Source organism: Leucopleurus acutus (genome assembly GCF_964270905.1).
Source record: "Leucopleurus acutus genome assembly, chromosome: 9".
Lineage (NCBI taxonomy): Eukaryota > Metazoa > Chordata > Mammalia > Artiodactyla > Delphinidae > Leucopleurus > Leucopleurus acutus.
The window spans coordinates 81,711,210-81,729,556 of NC_139144.1; the positions used below are offsets into that span (position 1 = coordinate 81,711,210).

Below are 18,347 nucleotides of genomic sequence, written 5' to 3' on the forward strand. Positions count from 1 at the left end.
TTATGCTTTTCTTATTCCCTTAATATCATTTTATCCGAGTTTGGAAAGTGTTGTAGTGTAGTGTAGTGTTGTTCATTTCCCCACCTAATAGCCTTTCTCTCCGACTTCCTTACTAACAAAATCTCAGTCTTACTGAGGAGCAACAATATGAAACTTTAAAAATGTAATTATCACATAGTCCCAGCAGAGACAGTGAAGTCACATGACCCAGTTCAGGTCAATGAGATGCAAGTTGAATCACTGGCAGGGGCTTTCAGGGAAAATTCTTGAATGGCATCCATGGGACATGCTCCCTTGATGTCTCCCTTCTTGCAGAATGCAGACATTATGCTGAAGGTTCATTAACCATTTTATCATCATATAGTAACAAGTTCATGATAGTAAGATTAATTATTAGAGTGGAAGGGTAAAAGGAATTCAGGTTCCTGATAACATCACAGAGCCACCAGCCAGGCCCCGTACAGTAAGAAATTAAAAATTCATTTGGAGTGAGAAAATAAGAATCCATCAGGCTTGAATACCAGGCACGAATAAAGTCAGCTACAAAATTAATAGGAAGCAATATTTTTCCCAAGGACACTATGCAGGTTGTTATGACATTAGTAAAATGTCATAACAACCCCTTCTTTGAGTGACTACTATTTTCTTTCTCTCTGAGAAACTTTGTTCTCTAAAATCATAATCTATCATAAACTTTGCTGTCTGAAATTAGATCACTAAGAATGAAACATCCCACTCTTGCCTGAAGGATCTGTGTTATTTTGACAGAGAGAAGCAGCCTTGATTTACAACGAACGTGCTGAACTTCAGAGAAGAAACACATCCACATCTCTCTCCTAACTTTGTTACCAAAGGAACAGGACTCTTTGGTCCATGTCTCAGTCCAGACTTGATGCTGACCCATCTACACGCAACCTTGTTGGACAGAGACAATCAAAATACTGTAACACTTAAATTTCACCAAAACTTCACTCCTCCCCAAAAGTCTATAATAACTCCCCCTTTTCCTTTTGTGTAAATTAGTTTGGACTGAAAACGTAAACATTTTCAGGCTGGAATAATTGCAGGCACTGATAAAGTCAACTACAAAGTTAGCCGCGTGGTTCCCCTGCTGAGCAGTCTCCTTCAGTGCAATGAGTCAACAGACGGAGACTACAGGCTCCTCTCTCAACGTCCTAAGCTGATTGGGCTAGAGCAGCAGTCTAGCTCCAGGTTTCTTGTCACGCAAAAAACAAAATCACTGCTTTCAATTCTTTTTATTCAAGCAAAATGATGCTAGGAAGTAGCAGAGATAAAATGCATATGCTTTGTATGTCATGTTTAACTGATATCCCAAATGTTTAACAGGGTAAAGGTGTCCACTCTTCCCCAAGTGATCTGAGCAAGACCTGCAATTTTTCATGAAAATTGCAAACTTACTCTAAAATTCATATGGAAGAAAAACTTGCGTTAATAGTCAAGACAGTCTTGAAAAGGAAGAACAATGAGGTAGAACCTAATGGACCAGGCCTCAAAATATATTACAAATCAGTAGTAATTAAAGCAATACATTACTGACATAGAAAAAAACGTATACATTAATGAAAGAATGCAGAAGTCAGAAACAGATGCATATATATATGAAAATTTAGTATACATTACTGTGGAGAGAATAAACTTGAATATTCATGGTACTGAGCAGTTGGCATTACATTTGGAAAAAATAAAATTTAACTCTTCTTCATATCATTTTTAAAAATCCAGATAAAGTTGTACACACACACCAACTATAAAAGAAAGTTATACTTATGACTGTGGGATGAAACAGCCTTTTATAACAATACATAAAATGCAAAAACCATAAAAGGGAATACTAATAAGTTTGACTATAATGAAAGACATCATAAACTAAGTATGAGTGATAGATGGAGAGAAAATATAAAAATATATTTAACATCTATAAGGAGACAACAATTTTTTCAAATAATATGTACTACTGGTGAAGTCAGCATGGAATGGGCTCTTATAAATGGTTTATGCATACATCATTTGGTACAAGATTTCTGAAAAACACTTGGTAATATCTAAAACTTTTAAAAAGTCATCATTTTTTCCCCTAGTAATTCAACTTCTAACATCTTCTCTAAGTATTTTTTAAATGCACACTACAATTTATATAGCATTAAGATTTTGATGAAAACATGTCTAAATGTCCTAAAAAAGAAAGTAATTAAATTATAGTGTTAACATTGTGGAATAAAATAATGCCGTTAAATTGTTTATAATAAATACTAAAAGGTAGAGAAATGATTGTGATATAATGTTAGGTGTACAAGAAACTTCTTTAAAGTTCCATGTATAATTATCTCCCAATGGAAAGAAAAAGAAAAATCTGGGTGAGGAATTTTTTGCAAATTTTTTTTATGATTAATGTCATTTGGAAAAAAAGAAGGAAAATACTATATTGACTATATTTAGGGTTAGATATTGAATAAATTTTTGTTTAAAATGTATGGTGACAGAATATCAACAAAGAGACAGAAATTTTTAAAAAAAGAACCAAGTGGAAATTTAGGAGTTTAATAGTAAAATAATTGAAATGAAAACACAAAAAACAGGCTCAACAGCAGATCTTAACTGGCAAAAGAAAGAATAAGGAATTTGATGATAGATCATTAGAAACTATCCACTCTGAAGAAGAGGGGGAAAAAAGGTAAAGGAACAGAGACTCAGAGATCTTTAGGACACCATCAAGTATACAAGCATACACAAGTACTAAAGGGAATTCTCCAAACTGAAAGAAAATGATATTAGATGTTAATTTTAACTCAAATGAAGAAATAAATAGCACCAGAAAAAGTAATTATGTAGGTAAAATATAAAAGACTATATAAATATATTTTCCTCTTTTCTACTCTTATTTAAAAGTCAATTGCACAAAAACAATAATTATAAAAGGAATTACAGGGCTTAGAACATAAACAGAATGTACATGTTTGTATGATAATAGCACAAAGAAGAAGGGGTAAACTTGGAGTTCTATTGGAGCAAGGTTTCAATACTTTATTAAATTTTAGTTAGTATTAATACAAAGTATGTTGCTATAAATTGAGATGTATATTCTAATCCCTAAATTACACTTGGAGCAACCACTTAGCAAACAACTAAAATAATTTTTTAAACAATAAAGCAATAATAAAAAAGACGACCTCATTAAAATTGGACAAAGTATCTGAATGTACATTTCTCCTAAGAATATATATAAATTGTTAATAAGCACATGAAAAATATTCAGTATAATTAGCCATCAGGGTATGCAAATCAAAACCACAATGAGACACCACTTCACACTCACTAGGATGGCAATAATCCAAAAGTGCTGATAAGGATATGGAGAAATTGGAATCCTCACACACTTCTGGTGGGACATAAAATGGTGCAGCTGCTTTGGAAAACAGTCTGACAGTTCCTCAAAAAGGTTAAACAGAATTACCATATGAGGGCTCCCCTGGTGGCACAGTGGTTAAGAATCCGCCTGCCAATGCAGGGGCAAGGGTTCAAGCCCTGGTCCGGGAAGATCCCACATGCCACGGAGCAATTGGGCCTGTGCGCCACAACTGCTGAGCCTGCGCTCTGGAGCCCACGAGCCACAACTACTGAAGCCCGCGTGCCTAGAGTCCGTGCTCCGCAACAAGAGAAGCCATCGCGATGAGAAGCCCATGCACTGCAACAAAGAGTAGTCCCTGCTCGCCACAACTAGAGAAAGCCCACGCGCAGCAACAAAGACCCAACTCAGCCAAAAATAAATAAGTAAATAAATAAATAAATTACCATATGATCTAGCAATTACATTCCTAGGCAGATACCAAGAGAAATGAAAATACATATCCACATAAAAACTTGTACGTGAATGTTTATAGCAGCCTTATTCCTAATAGCCAACAAGTAGAAACAAATCAAATGTCTATCAACTGATAAATGGGCAAACAAATTGTGGTATATATATTGACCTACCTACAGCAGGTATATACAATTGGGTACATACAATGGAATATTATTTTGCAATATAGATTGCAATATATTGATACATGTTGCAACATGGATAAGTCTTGAAAACATTATGCTAAGTAAAAGAAACCAGTCACAAAAGACTCCACATTGTATGATTACATGTATATGAAATGCCCAGAATAAGCAAATCAATAGAGGCAAAAAGTAGATTAGTGGTTGCCTAAAGCAGAAAGGAGTGGAGGGAAATAGGGGCTGGCTGCTATTGGATGTAGGATTTATTTCTGGGATGATGAGAATGTTCTAAAATTGACTGTGGTAATGGTTGCATAACTCTGGTTACACAGTAAAAAGTCATTTAGTATTCGCCTATAATAAAAGTTATCTTACCGCCTTTAATCTTTTAGCATGGTATTCTGCTGCTGAAAAATATTTTCCTGGTGCTACCAGTTTATCAGTCATATTTGATACATACACACCAATTTTAGTCATCTGTGTGGATGTTGTATTTGTAGTTTGCTGGAGCTTTCTTCTCTGAAAAACTGTCTAAAATAAAAACATTTAAAAATTTAAATAAATATCCACTATATACACATAAAGTGAGTAAAGAACATATTTTCCTACACATTTAAGTTAATATCTTTTATTATTTTAATTACCATATAATTCCCTAGAAGATTTTAATTTTAGAGAGCTACACAATAAAACATTTTTTGATTCTGTAGCTTCAAAATCCTACATGGAAAAATAAAAATATTACCTGTGTATCCCTACAAAATGCATTCAGTTTTTCAGGAATCTTTTTAGGTACAGTTTGTGTTCCAGCATTGTGATATTCCATTCCTGTTACTTTATGTCTGAATCCACCAAGAAATGGTTTGTGAAAATCAGATTTTATAATCTCAACACCTACTTCCTGGTACTGATCAATGCCTGAGGAGATAAAACCAAGATTAAATGAAAGTTCAACTACAAAGGGACTCTAAAAAAATACTTTATCTAAAAGATATCAAATAACTAACCAGTTTGTACTCTGACAGTTATGATTTGAGAGGCATCACGTGATCTATCTAGTCTTTTGATTGGATATAGAAATGGATGTAAAGAAAAGATTTCAACTTGGACAATATCCTGGGGCTTAACTCCATGTTGTAGTAGCGTCTCATGGTCTTTAATAATCATTCCTAAAAATGAGATAAAATTATAAAAAGTGTTATGGCAAAGAAATGATTATATGTACTCATTTTAAGGGATGGGAAACATCAATGGTGCTTATATGAACACATATTGTTTAATTACCAAATAGCGTATTGATGATGTCCACCTCTTGCTGTATTATTAGTATCAAAAACTCCACAATGGAAAAAATTAAGGTGGTACTCCTGAGCAAGAATTCAGCATTATAAGTAAAGTAAAAATACAACTCTCAACTAATCAGAAATACAAATATACAATAACCATGCAATTATAAACATTTAAAAATAAAAAACACATTCTATAATATAAGCAAAATCATATTCTAAACATCGATTCTCTAAAAAAATCACAATGTTTTATACATAAGCATAGGACATATCCATATCAGGGAAAGCCTGATTATTTTAATACACACTCCTAATGTATACACTCAGAGTTCTAAAGAATCCCTTCCTTTCTGTTTCTATAATCAGAAATTCATATAAATTAATTCATGCCAAGGTAGAGCTAAGACTCAGTTTTTTGCTGAAAAAAGTGTACATCATCACCTTACTTTTATGTTTTATTGCTTCAACTTATACCCCCAACCCCACTGGTTTATTTCATAAACTGACTATAAATTTCTTTCTGTATTTTAAGGCATACATAAATACGTACAATGTTACTGGCTGCTGCTTTGTATAATGATAGAAACTATAACAGTTTTCCAATGTATGTTCTTTCTAAATTACAATTAGGAATTTAACATAGCAAAGGTTTGTTTTACTCATTCTTAGAAATATGTCAGATACCACTAGTCTATTTTAGCTATGTTCAAGAAAGCACATTCAAAAATCTTTGAGTTTTGGGCTTCCCTGGTGGCGCAGTGGTTGGGAGTCTACCTGCCGATGTGGCGGACGCGGGTTCGTGCCCCGGTCCAGGGGTATAAGTTGGGCCGTGGCCGTGGCCGCTGAGCCTGCGCGTCCGGAGCCTGTGCTCCGCAGCAGGAGAGGCCACAGCAGTGAGAGGCCCGCGTACCGCAAAAAAAAAAAAAAAAGAAATTAACGTTATATGGATTTTGCAATAGGTTGAATAACGGCCCTAAAATATATCCATGTACATTCCTAGAGTCTATGGATGCTACCTTATATGGAAAAAGTGACTGCAGATTTTATTAAGTTAAGGATTTTGAGATGGGTAGATTATCCTGGATTATTCACATAAGCCTTAAATGTAATCATAAGTGCCTTTTAAGGGGAAGGAGGAGGGAGATTTGACTACAGAGAAAATGATATGACAGAAGCAGAGAGAGATTTAAAGATGCTATGCTGCCGACTTTGAAGATGAGGAAGCCCAAGAATGCAAGAAATGCAACTCTAGAAGCTGGAAAAGGCAAGGAAGCAGACTCTCCCCAGAGCCTCCGGAGAACAGCCCTGCTGACACCTTGATGTTATCCAACTGAAATTGATTTAGGATTTTTGGCCTCCAAAACCATAAGCAAAATAAGCCACTAAATTTGTTAATTGTTACAACAGTCATAGGAAATAACAGAGATTCCTCTTCCAACTAACACAGAGCCCTCTTCAGCCCTCTAATTGTTTCTATTGTAGGCTTAGTCCCACCAAACTTGGACTCCAGTTCTAGTACTAGAAGAAAGTACCTGTCTTAGAGAGTGGTTGGCACAGAATCAAGCTCTTTTTTTATTGCTGCTGACATAAGCCAGTGGTGATGCATGGTATTTACACATAAAGAAGAAAAGTCATGAAGTGCAAAGAAATAGATTCTTAGGTACCACTGGCCAGGTGCTCAGTCTCAAAGTGCTCTCTCTTCTCCAGTTTTGAACTTCACCCTATAGTTAATGCCAAGCAGTTCCAAATTCCCTTTTTGGAGTCATACCTATATTTAAGTTCAGACTCTGCCACTCATAAGCTTTGGGAATTTGCAGAAGTTCCTCAAGCTTTAGTTTCCATCTCTCAAAAAAAATTAATAGTAATACCTACCTCAAAGGATTTTTGTGTAGATTGAATGATAATGTGATAATGTAGGCAGAATATTCTGTAGAAGGACTAGCACATAGTAAGTGCTCATTGAATTAGCCATCATCATCAACATGATCATTATCATCATCAGTATCATTATTGTTACAATAACTATTTAAATTTTAGCTTTGTTTCCTCAATCAAGCTTTAGTAACCTGTTGTTTGAATACATGAACATCTTACTATTGGAGCACATTCATTACAATAGTTTTCTAAAAATAATTTTGAAACAGAACTGATTGTTTTTCTCTGATTTGGCAAGGAGGAAGAACTTCATAGGTATGGCTTATTCCTTTTTAGCACTTCGGATTTTCCCACCAAAAAAATGTTCTTATTGCCCTAGAAACTTGTGGCATCTTTATAAGTTAATATCAAACTTTTTAAAATAAAATATTATGATCTGTGCAGGCATATTCTACAGAAACATTTCCTGAGCTATTCTAGTCTGCTTAATTCTATCACAGTTACTAAGACCTCAGCCTCTCATGACACAAGGCTAATATAAGGTGGGCTACTCAATATTGCCCACAAAATATAAATAAAGTTGAACATCATCAGAATGTGAACTGATCTTAATGTACAGAAGACTGATAAACCATTTTCAGTCCTCTTCTTTTTCTATATATACATGCTCATTCATCATCTATCTTTTTAACCTCATTTCCTCCTACTTCCCATATATAATTTACTTCTATTCCCTCTAAATTCCTTACTACTTCCCAAAAGTCCCAGGTTTTCTCACCTCTTTGGGACTTAGCAAAAGTATTATCACTTTTATCAGATGAAGCTTTCTAGAATCTCCCAGTTTCCTTCCTCGCTATTCTCACAGTTTTTTGAACATATCTCCATCAAAACATTTACACACTGTGTGGTAACCACAGCATACATCTTCTTCCTTCCTAGTCTGTAAACAACTTGAAAACAGGGATTTTGTTTCATGTTTCTTTATATCTTTGGCTCTTAGCAAAATATTTGGAACAAAGTATGTCCTCAATAATAATGTGTTGAATGAATGAATATATAACCACAGTATAATGTTCAAACAGTAAACATGAAGATATTTAGTTTAACAAATCAAAGAGAAGTCTTGATAAGTTTTATTAGCCTCCAAGCTTACCTGCACATCTTATCTGCAGGACATAAGATGGAACATCTAATAGAGATGAAAAATGATCCTTGAGGCATTTTAGAACAGTGTCAACTTTAAAGGGCATTATAATTTCCTGGCCCACAGGAAGAAGTACAACTTTTACTGTAGAAAAAATAAGAGAAAAAAAGAATCACAGTTAAAAGCAAGGGTCAGCATCATAGAATCCACAGGCAGAGAAATATGGGACAATTTGTAATCACATAGAATGCAGGTTGTCTCTGCCATGTTCTCCCACCACACCTCCGTAATAAGAGCTACTGTTCATTTTCTAAGAGGAGAAGTGACAAACATTCAGTTGCAGCATTTTGCTTTGAAAATCAATGCATAATCTCAAGAATTAGCATCAATGGTCAATGCCTGCTCCCCCAACTCCAGCTCAAAGTTCAGATCTCTCTTGCATTGCCTTATATGAGGATCAGTGCACGTTCGAGATTACCTCCTTGCCCAGAATACCGTGAGAAGGAGGAAATGAAACTAAAGTGCTTTTAAAGATTCTTTTAAAATCATTTAAAATTTTTAAAGATTCCCAATATCTGGTATATATAATTCAGATATAAACATAGGAAACATCTCAGAACATCAAGTGTTTTTGTGTAGTATTACAAAGGGAGACCCTGAGACCTGAACTTAGAAACATACATGCTTTGATTAGATATTTATACCATGCATCAGGAAATCAGTGTGTACTCATGAAGTTAAGAAAAACCAATAGGGAAATTTTCAAAGAAAATTTTCCTTGACCTTGCGATGACAAAAGATTATCTAAGTCCATTCTTCTTCCCATAATTGATTTATATCTATAGCTGGCAAAATGCAAAACAGAAAATCATTGTTTTTTACAAATATCCGGAATAACTATGCACAAATCTACTTTTCACAAAAATGGACATTATGTAGCTCACTCCCAACTCTATAAAATAAAAATCAAGACACATGTTAAAAATAGAGAAAAACTGTTATTATAAAATGATTATCTGTTCAGAAATTATAGGGAGGGTATATAATACTTAAAAACTAATTATGATGGGGTAAACTTTTTACTTTTATATCTACAGACTTTAAATTTTAATGGAGAAGATATAATATAAGTAAGATGGAGTGGAGAGTACACATGTAGACCAAAAAGTTTCATATATTTCTAGATGCCTGACATGACAGTTTTCATAAAGCTCTATGAGACATTCATCACTAGTCCCAGCATGAAATGTAACAACGCATTATTGATGCTAAGGTTCTTTAAGCTTGTTAAATATTATTTTCACAGTTCTCTCTTAGTAAGAGAACACTCTCACAGATGCTACATTATCAGAAGGCTGTTTTAATTGTTTACTGGATTCAACATTCTATGATTAATGTATTTTAAATTTTCCATAGCAGTGACTTCCTAAGCTTTGGGAAGGGAAAGTTTGTTCAGGAATCTGTGAGCCTCAGGAAGTACAGGACCAAGACCACATTTTTTTTTAAATCATCATATATTTGGTAAAAGCTATAATCACAGAATTATCAAAAAATGGAGCCCAAATTCACAATGAATAATGTAATTGAGGGATAACAACTTCAATTAGGCATAAATGGGCTTGATTACTTTTCCTCCTCCTTTTTATTCTTACTTGCAAGAGCTAACTACTCCACTAGATTCAAAAGCTACATTGTACCAGCCAGACTAAGCTGCTGTTATTGTTAAATGATGACCCATGTTCTCCACTCTATGGATGGAAACTCTCTCAAAAGTTACGGACAAGGGAGGAAGGAGCAGTCAGTTAACCACCCAGGTAGAATTCTCCATGTAACCACCTTCTTGCTGCTCCCCTTCTGCTTTGTTATCAAGAATGTAGTAATAACTTCCACATGCCATGGGATCAACATTATGTCTTTAAAATTAACCCATAATGAAAGACAACAATGATTTTTCTGAAGCTTAATATAAAGTTAACACTAAGCAGAAATATGGAAATATGTAAAAGCAACGAGATATGTAGAATGAGTACTGTATATGAAACTAGAAAAATATGGTGTCAAGTTCCCATCCCCCTACTTGCTAGCTATGTACAATTAATTCCAAAATGGCATGCAAAAGAATTACAATTATACTCAAAAATTTCTCCCTAAACATTTTAAGAACCTATTTTATTTTGGAAAAACAGAGAGACAACACTTTAAAATTTATTGATGCTCCTTTATTTAGGGAAGTAGATACTGCAGAATAAAGGAGAGGCTTCACACATAATTAAGAGATTCAAGTGGCATAGCCACAGAGGTTTGGTGGATAAGAGAGTGGGAAAGTAATATCAAATATAAAATAAATCTTCAAGCAAAAGCAAACAAGAAAAAACAACCATTCTTCAAAATGAGGCGGAAAAAATACCCTATCATCCCTAGGTAATACCTGTTGCTGACGAATCTTTCATTGATGTTTTCAGAGATTCCTCTACAGCCTTTATTTTTTCCAGAAATGCCAGAGAATCTTTTGAATATTGTTCAGCTGACTGCACTGCATTATCAGATTTAGCTAGAGACTCTCCACCGTCTCCTGGAGAATATGAAACTTGTTCATCTGCCGTAACGTCTTCCATGAGTTGCTTGACATCATTTAGTTCCAGGTTTAAAACGCTCTGGTCACTCGGCTCCTCAACACGTTTTTCACGGCCCCCACTAGATGGTTCTAGTTCAGATTCACAGTCTTCAGTTTGATCTGACTCTGGAACCTCTTCTGAGGGAACTGGAATATTCGTAGTCCCAAAAGCATCCTCTCTTTCTTTTGATGAATCAACATTCTGAGCATCAGATCCTTCCTCCTGGTCAGACATTGTCCTGAATTAAAAATAAATAAATAAATAAATAAATAATACATATATATATATATATATATATATATATTTACTACACTTAAAACTTCTACACCAAATATCAAATTCATTGCTGGCATACAGCAATGTTCACAGTATACTATAATGTGGCTCATTTTTTTTTTAATATTATCTTAGTAATGGCATTAGGCAAAAAACATTGGTGAATTTTTAATAAAAACACCACAGAAAGTAAAAATGTGTACCAAAAAAAGAACCTCAAAACACAATAAATTTGAGAGAAATATTCTATGAAGAATATATTTAAAAAATTCTAAAATATATTGTCATCTCTTATTCAATGAACAATGCCTTGTGAAAGAAAAATTTTTTTCAATAGGCTTTTTTCTAAAAAAGTCTATTTATGCTTCTGACATTGCAACTGAATAGAAGCTCCAAGGAACCTGACATCTCCACAGCAACTATATGCCGGAAAGTACACACTGTAGTAGCTTTGCTCTCACAAATTGTAGCAGAGGTGTCCAGTGACCTCTGTCCCCCAAAACAAACATATCAACAAACAAATGTGGGTTGATCTTGGAGCTAACTAGGGCCTAAGCTACAGCAACCAAGAGTTTTAGGTTGGGAAACAGTACGACAGCATACAGGAGCTTGGGCCAGGGTGGGCCAGAGCAGCCCAGAGCCAGGCATCAGAGGCAGGAGCTGGATCACAGCAGTGAGAAGCCAGTATAGCCAGGAGCCTACCTATAGAGGTTGGCAGCCAGGGAAAGGGGATAGGGGAAGTGACCCTGAGGCTGATTTCTGAGGCAAAAGCACAGGGAAGACTAAAACTTGAAATAGTAGTGCGATGGAAAAGCTGTGTTTGGAACTTTCACTTAAGCATAGATCCTTATGGAGAAAAAAATTAACCTTAGTGAAGTTCTCTGGCTACCAGATGACAAATTAAAAATAATTAATAATAACAATATCCTGAATAAAAATGTATACTTGTTGAATTCAATGAATACAGCATTAAAGCTGAAGAGAGCACTAGTGAACTGGAAGATAAATCAAAAGATTGTATATAGACTGCTGCAAAGAGATAAGGATATGAAAAATATGAGAGATTAAGAGCCATGGAGAAAAGAATCTCCCTGCCAACTCAAGGGGACATGGGTTTGAGCCCTGGTCCGGGAAGATCCTACATGTGCGCAGCAACAAAGACCCAACACAGCCATAAATAAATAAAAGAAAATTTTTTAAAAATATATTAAAAAAACAACAAAGAGTGTGCAACAGAGACTGCACGTAGCCTGTGAAGCCCTTTTCAGAAAAAGTCTGCCAGCCCCTGATCTGGCATGTGCCAAATTGGAGTCCTAGAAGAAAACAAAGATGGAAGGGAGAAAATATCATAAAAGGTAATGGCTGAAAAATTTTCAAAACCGATTAAAAATATGAATCTACAGGTCCAGGAAGCACAATATAAAAATATACTTAACAGGATAAATAGAAATAATTCATAGCCATTTATATTGTAATTAAATTACAGAATAACAGAAAATCCGAAAAGCAAACAGTGATCAAGGACATATCATCCACTGTTTTGAATCATATTTGCTGGCATTAATGCAAAGGAAAGAAAGTAAAATCACTGCAATTTCTCATCAGAAAAATAGAAGCCAAGGCAATAATAGACTAATTAAAGGAAGGTTAGCACATGACTAATTAAATTAGCACATGACTAATTAAAATAATAGACTAATTAAAGCTATCAACCCAGAATTGTACACCCAGCAAAACTATCTTTCAAGAAGAAAAACAGAAACATTTACAGACAAGTTATCACCAAGATATCTGCTCTAAAGGAACTTCTAAAGGATACAATTGAAGAGGAATAAAATAGGCCCAATGTAAGTCTGAAGCGCAAGAAGGAAAGGCTAACAAATAAATCATAAACATATGGGTAAACCCAAATAAATATTGTCAACACAAAATAATAGCAGAAAATTAAAATATGAGACAATAAGAATATGTAACTGGGAAGGGAAAGATGACAATAAACTATTATCAATTCCTTATACTGTTTACAAAATTGAGAGCTATGATATTCTTAACTCTAGACATTGTTAAATTAAATATGCATAGTTAAACTTCAAGAACAACCAATAAAAGAACTGAAATAAAGTTTTAAAATTCTGGAACAATAAAGAGAAAAAAAATGAGACAAAACTGAACAAAACTTCAACTTTTAAGAAGTTCGAGAAACTTCTTTAGGCTCTCACCCACACACAAAAATCTTCCTTTTGGTTATTTTCTCCTATAACAAAGTTTAGTGGCCTGATTAGAAAGAGAGCACCATAAAGAAGCCTTAACTCCTAGCAACATAATTATCTACCCTTTTTGGAGAATCTGAGATAATGCTTTTGTTTCTATCTGGTGGGTCAGCCTCCCCCCAAAATGGCCAAGACAGCATCTTCTAAAACAGCAACAGCAACAAAATCAAAAACTTCTGCTCTTCAAAAAAGACAACTAGAAGAATCAAAAGGCAAACCATACACTGGGATGTAGTTTTTTGCAAAACTCTTAATCTGATAAAGGACTTGTACACAGAATATACAGAGAACTTGCAAAACTCAATAATAAGAAAAAAAACAGTGAAAAAAATGAGGAAAAGATTTAAACAGATCCATCACCAAAGAATACACACAAGAAAGCAAATAAGCAGAGCCAGGACAAGATTGAGGCAAGCGTGGCACCTGCGCTACCTTATACACGCACTTGCACCTGAGAATAAATGCCTCCTAAAATTTTAGACCTAGTTGCCTCACTCTAACCTTGGCCCTGAGTACAAGCACATGAAAAATGCACAATATCATTAGTCATTAGAGAAATGAAACTTCAAATCACAATGAGATTTCACTACACATCTATTAGCATAGTTTTTAAAAAATTTTAGCCCAACAATAGCCAGTGAGTATGAATACAAGTGGAGCTCTTTCTTATACCTTGAGGCAAAAATGAAAACTGATATAGCATTTGAGATAACTGTTCGTCAGGTTTCTTGTAAAATTAAACACATTTATCATATGACCCAGCAATCTGTATCCTTTACCCATGTGGAATGAAAAACTACATTCACTCAAAATCTTCACACAAAAGTTAATAAAGGCTTTATTTTTAATCACCAAAAACAGGAAACAACACAAACGTTCCTTAGCTGAGGAATGGATACACATACTATGATGCATTCATAAAATGGAATACCAAGCATAAATAAAAAGGAATAAACTATTGATACACACGTGTGAATCTCAAATAAATTATGATAAATGAAGAAGCCAATTCTAAACGCTACATACTGTATTGTTCAATTAAGTGAAAAAGCAAAGCTCTTGGTTCACAACCTCCAGAATTCCCTGGGTAAAACAGAAATTGAACCTGGTACACAGAGGGCAAGGACAATCGAAGAAAGAGGCAGACCGCTCCAGATTGCAGGTGGCAGGTTTAATAAGCAAGGACACTTACAAAGGAGGGTTGTCTTGGGCAGCCTAAAGACAGTAAGTCTCAACATCTACCCGCCAAAATCCTGAGTTTATGAGATCTTAACTGGGTTCAGTCAGGTATACAGTTCCGATGGTCTCAATAGCACATCTCCTAGTCCAGGAACAATGGGCAGAAGGTACAGTCCAAGGACAGGAGAGGGGGAAAGAGCCTCCGATTGCCCCCCTGGGTAGTGGGTAAACCGGAGGTCATGTCCTTTCAATGACCTCTCCTCCACCAAAAGCACATACCAGTATGTACAATGTTACAGATACGACTACTTTTGTATATGTGTAGAATACCTCTGGAAGGTGAACTGGAGGACAGGGAGTTGGGGAACATGGGTGCAAGACAGATTTTCACTGTTCATTCTTTTTACTGTTTGAACTTTTAATTATGTATTATGTATTCAAGGGTAAATGTTATAATCTTTAAAAAGTTGTTTAAAAAGAAAAAAAAACACTCTACTATGATTGCATACAAAAACGTCCCCCTTTCACCTACAATGCATAATTTCGTTGGTATATCCAGAATATTAGTGTAAGTAGTAAGGCAGAGATACAGTTTTCCCTTCTACCAAATAGACTTGTTGAGCTTTTAAGTTTCTTAAGAGGGCACAGCAAAGACCGTGGGTGGAGAGGAGTGAAAGAGGAATGTCTGAAAGCGCTCTATTTACTAAAGACGAAAAATGGTCACCATGGATGGCTAAACATTTTCTAATGCCAGACTGGGTTGCACACACGTCTTGCTTCTATATTATTAACCGTGATAAACACTCGAGGTGGGAGGTGAGGTACACCTCCTGGCTTGATGCCGCTACTTCCGAATCCCAAATTAGAGATAAGAGCCAGAAAAGGAGCCAAGAAAGATGGGATGCTTTGCGCAGTTTTTGGGTTTTGGTTTTTTTTGCGGTACGCGGACCTCTCACTGTTGTGGCCTCTCCCGTTGCGGAGCACAGGCTCCGGACGCGCAGGCTCAGCGGCCATGGCTCACGGGCCCAGCCGCTCCGCGGCATGTGGGATCTTCCCGGACCGGGGCACGAACCCGTGTCCCCTGCATCGGCAGGCGGACTCTCAACCACTGCACCACCAGGGAAGCCCATTGCACAGTTTTTTAGGCAAAGGTGAAACATTCCCGAGTGGCCATACAGTCCCCAGAGCCCAAGTTGCATCAACGCCCCGCACAGAGCCCTCGGAGTCCAGCGCCTTAGTCACCCGCTCAAGGTCGGCCTAGGGGTCGGGCCAGTCTATGTCAGCCAGAACCTGTCCTCCTACCTAAGAAACGCAGTTAGTCGGGTAGAAGCGGTTTCCCGGGCTCCTAGAAAGCCAACACCACACGCCGAATTCTGTTTCCGGTTGTATCCTAGCAACCTCCCCGGCACCACTCCCGCGAGAAGAGGCTGTGCCCGCGCTTAGAAAAAAAGGGTCGAGTGATGGAGCCGGGGAGGGGGCGGGGCCAGGGGAGGGGCAGAGAGAAGGAATGAAGCAGAGGTTGGGGCGGGGTGAGGGAGAGAGCGGATTTGTTACCTACTCGCTACCTAGGTCCGAAAGTGGTTCTGATGGTAACCACTCTCTAAGCTGTCTTTCACACTTGTGAAATGGCACAGTTCTCCGAACCAAATACTGACAGCGATTCGCGCTATGGATATAAAAAAATCAGGGTTAGAGAAAATGTAGATATGAAGTGAGAGTGAGGACTTAAGCAAAGGAGAACACAGGTGTACAACAGGTGCCTACTTGTTTTTCTTAAATTTGGAACTTGGCTCTTAGCTCCCTTGCAGCCAAACAGAAAAGGGAGATAGGAGCTATTAAATAATTCCGCTTTTAAGTCAGGAGAAGCAAAGTTATTGTTAATCACTGAATTATAAACGCTTTTTTTTCCTATGACTATAAATTCTTTAAATTGAGAAGGTTTTTAAAGAAGCACGTATTATTGCGGGAAAAGATCAATTGTGTTCCTATTGTATATGTAGTAACAAACTTCATGTGGCTTCATAATAGCTAACATTTATTATTATTTGTTACTAAGCACTTACATATACTTCTAATTTAAATTTTACAATGAAGGAAGAACTGTGATCAGCTTCCTCTTACTAATGAGGAAACTAAGGCTCAGAGAGGTTTGGTGGGGGAACCAGAAATAAACCCAAGCAGTGTGACTCCAGAACCTCCATTTTTAACCACTATTCTATGCTGCCTTTGACCTAAAACCGTTTGATAGTTAAAAAGGATGTAAGATTAATTAATAAAATTAAAATTTGTGTTATATATAGTACAGGTCCATTCTTCCTTCATAATGTTCAATGTCTTCATTCCTTTATGCCATTCTGTTGAAATTGCATTCACCTCTCCCCAATAACTTCCTAATGGCCAATGTGATTTTTTTCCGTCTTTATCTCATTTTAAAATAGATATTTCTTACTAGAACAATATAAAATGTGTTATATTCTCAGATGAAATTGGCTTTGCTAATGGTTTTAGATTAAAATGTTCTTGTTTTTGTTTTTGTCTGCACCCGGTCTTAGTTTCAGCAGGATCTTTAGTTGCAGCACGCGGGATCTTTTTTTAGTTGCGGCATGCCAGATTTAGTTCTCTGACCAAGGAGGGAACCTGGGCCGTCTTCATTGGGAGGTTGGAGTCTAAACCACTGGACCACCAGAAAAGTCCCAAAGCATATGCATTTAAATCATTTCATGAATCCACATATTCATGAAGAGCAAAGGGCATTTTGATAACCACTAGTGTTAGTCTCTCATGAATAAACCAGATGTTGCTGGAGATATGCAGACAAATTCTTCCCAGTGATCCCCTACTCCCATCTTCAAAATCATAATGTATCTTAAATTTTACTAGTAATGAGAATTTAATTGGTTTTAAACACTCACCTTTCTGGGTTTCCTGTTTAAAATGTATCATTCACTGCCCTCCCTGTTAGGGACAGTATGAAAAGCTAGATATAGTCATAGAGGCAGGAGATGGAGGCATGAAAACCTGGTGGTAGATAACTTAAGTACTTCACCATCTTAAATGTGACTTGATACCCTCTGTATGTTCATATTTTATTTATAGTTTGCTGTGGAGGTGATTTTATACAACTCAGTTTTACAATATAAGCCTAACTTAATTGGTAGGCTTCCCAGGTAGTCTATACAAGTTGGAAAGCACATCAAAATCACATACATACATATGTGTATATACACACACACAGAGATATACGGTTGTTTGGTTATATAAAATAAATGTAAATGCAAGCTGAAAATAACCAATCAGAAAAAGACCCTCAATTCTAAAGGTGGAAAAGTAATTTAAAATACCATTTTACTTTTCACAATAAACCTTTGCATTTTTCTCAGGATTTATTGCCCAAAATGACTTACCTTTATTTCTCATGAAATAAGAATCCACCTTTATTTATCTCAGCTTTTATTTATACATTTCTTTTAAAGTATTTTTATTTTTACAAAGACGCCATCTAGTGGCTTTATGAAATCAAGCATTTCAAAGTATTTCCCATTGTTACTTCATGCTAAAATGCAAATGAATGAATCAGAAAAAAATATTAGAATAATTTAGACCAAGGACCTGAAAATTATTCTTTAGAAATTATCTGTAAGAACTGAATTTGGATCATAATACCTTTATGAGCTTGTTAAGAGACTGGAAATACAGA

General features: G+C 35.9%; 1 protein-coding gene across 1 annotated transcript in view; it reads right to left on the bottom strand.

The window, feature by feature from the left end:
• Positions 1-16,051, bottom strand: part of IQUB (IQ motif and ubiquitin domain containing) — a 132,013-nt gene extending 115,962 nt beyond the window's left edge. Inside the window, exons 1-6 of the mRNA XM_082846796.1 lie at positions 15,953-16,051; positions 10,739-11,163; positions 8,320-8,454; positions 5,010-5,171; positions 4,748-4,920; positions 4,378-4,533 (exon numbers count right to left, since the gene is read on the bottom strand). Of these exons, the coding sequence (XP_082702922.1) occupies positions 4,378-4,533; positions 4,748-4,920; positions 5,010-5,171; positions 8,320-8,454; positions 10,739-11,159 (1,047 nt within the window). The 5' untranslated portion in view covers positions 11,160-11,163; positions 15,953-16,051. The remainder of the gene's footprint in view (positions 1-4,377; positions 4,534-4,747; positions 4,921-5,009; positions 5,172-8,319; positions 8,455-10,738; positions 11,164-15,952) is intronic.
• Positions 16,052-18,347: the final 2,296 nt, after the last annotated feature.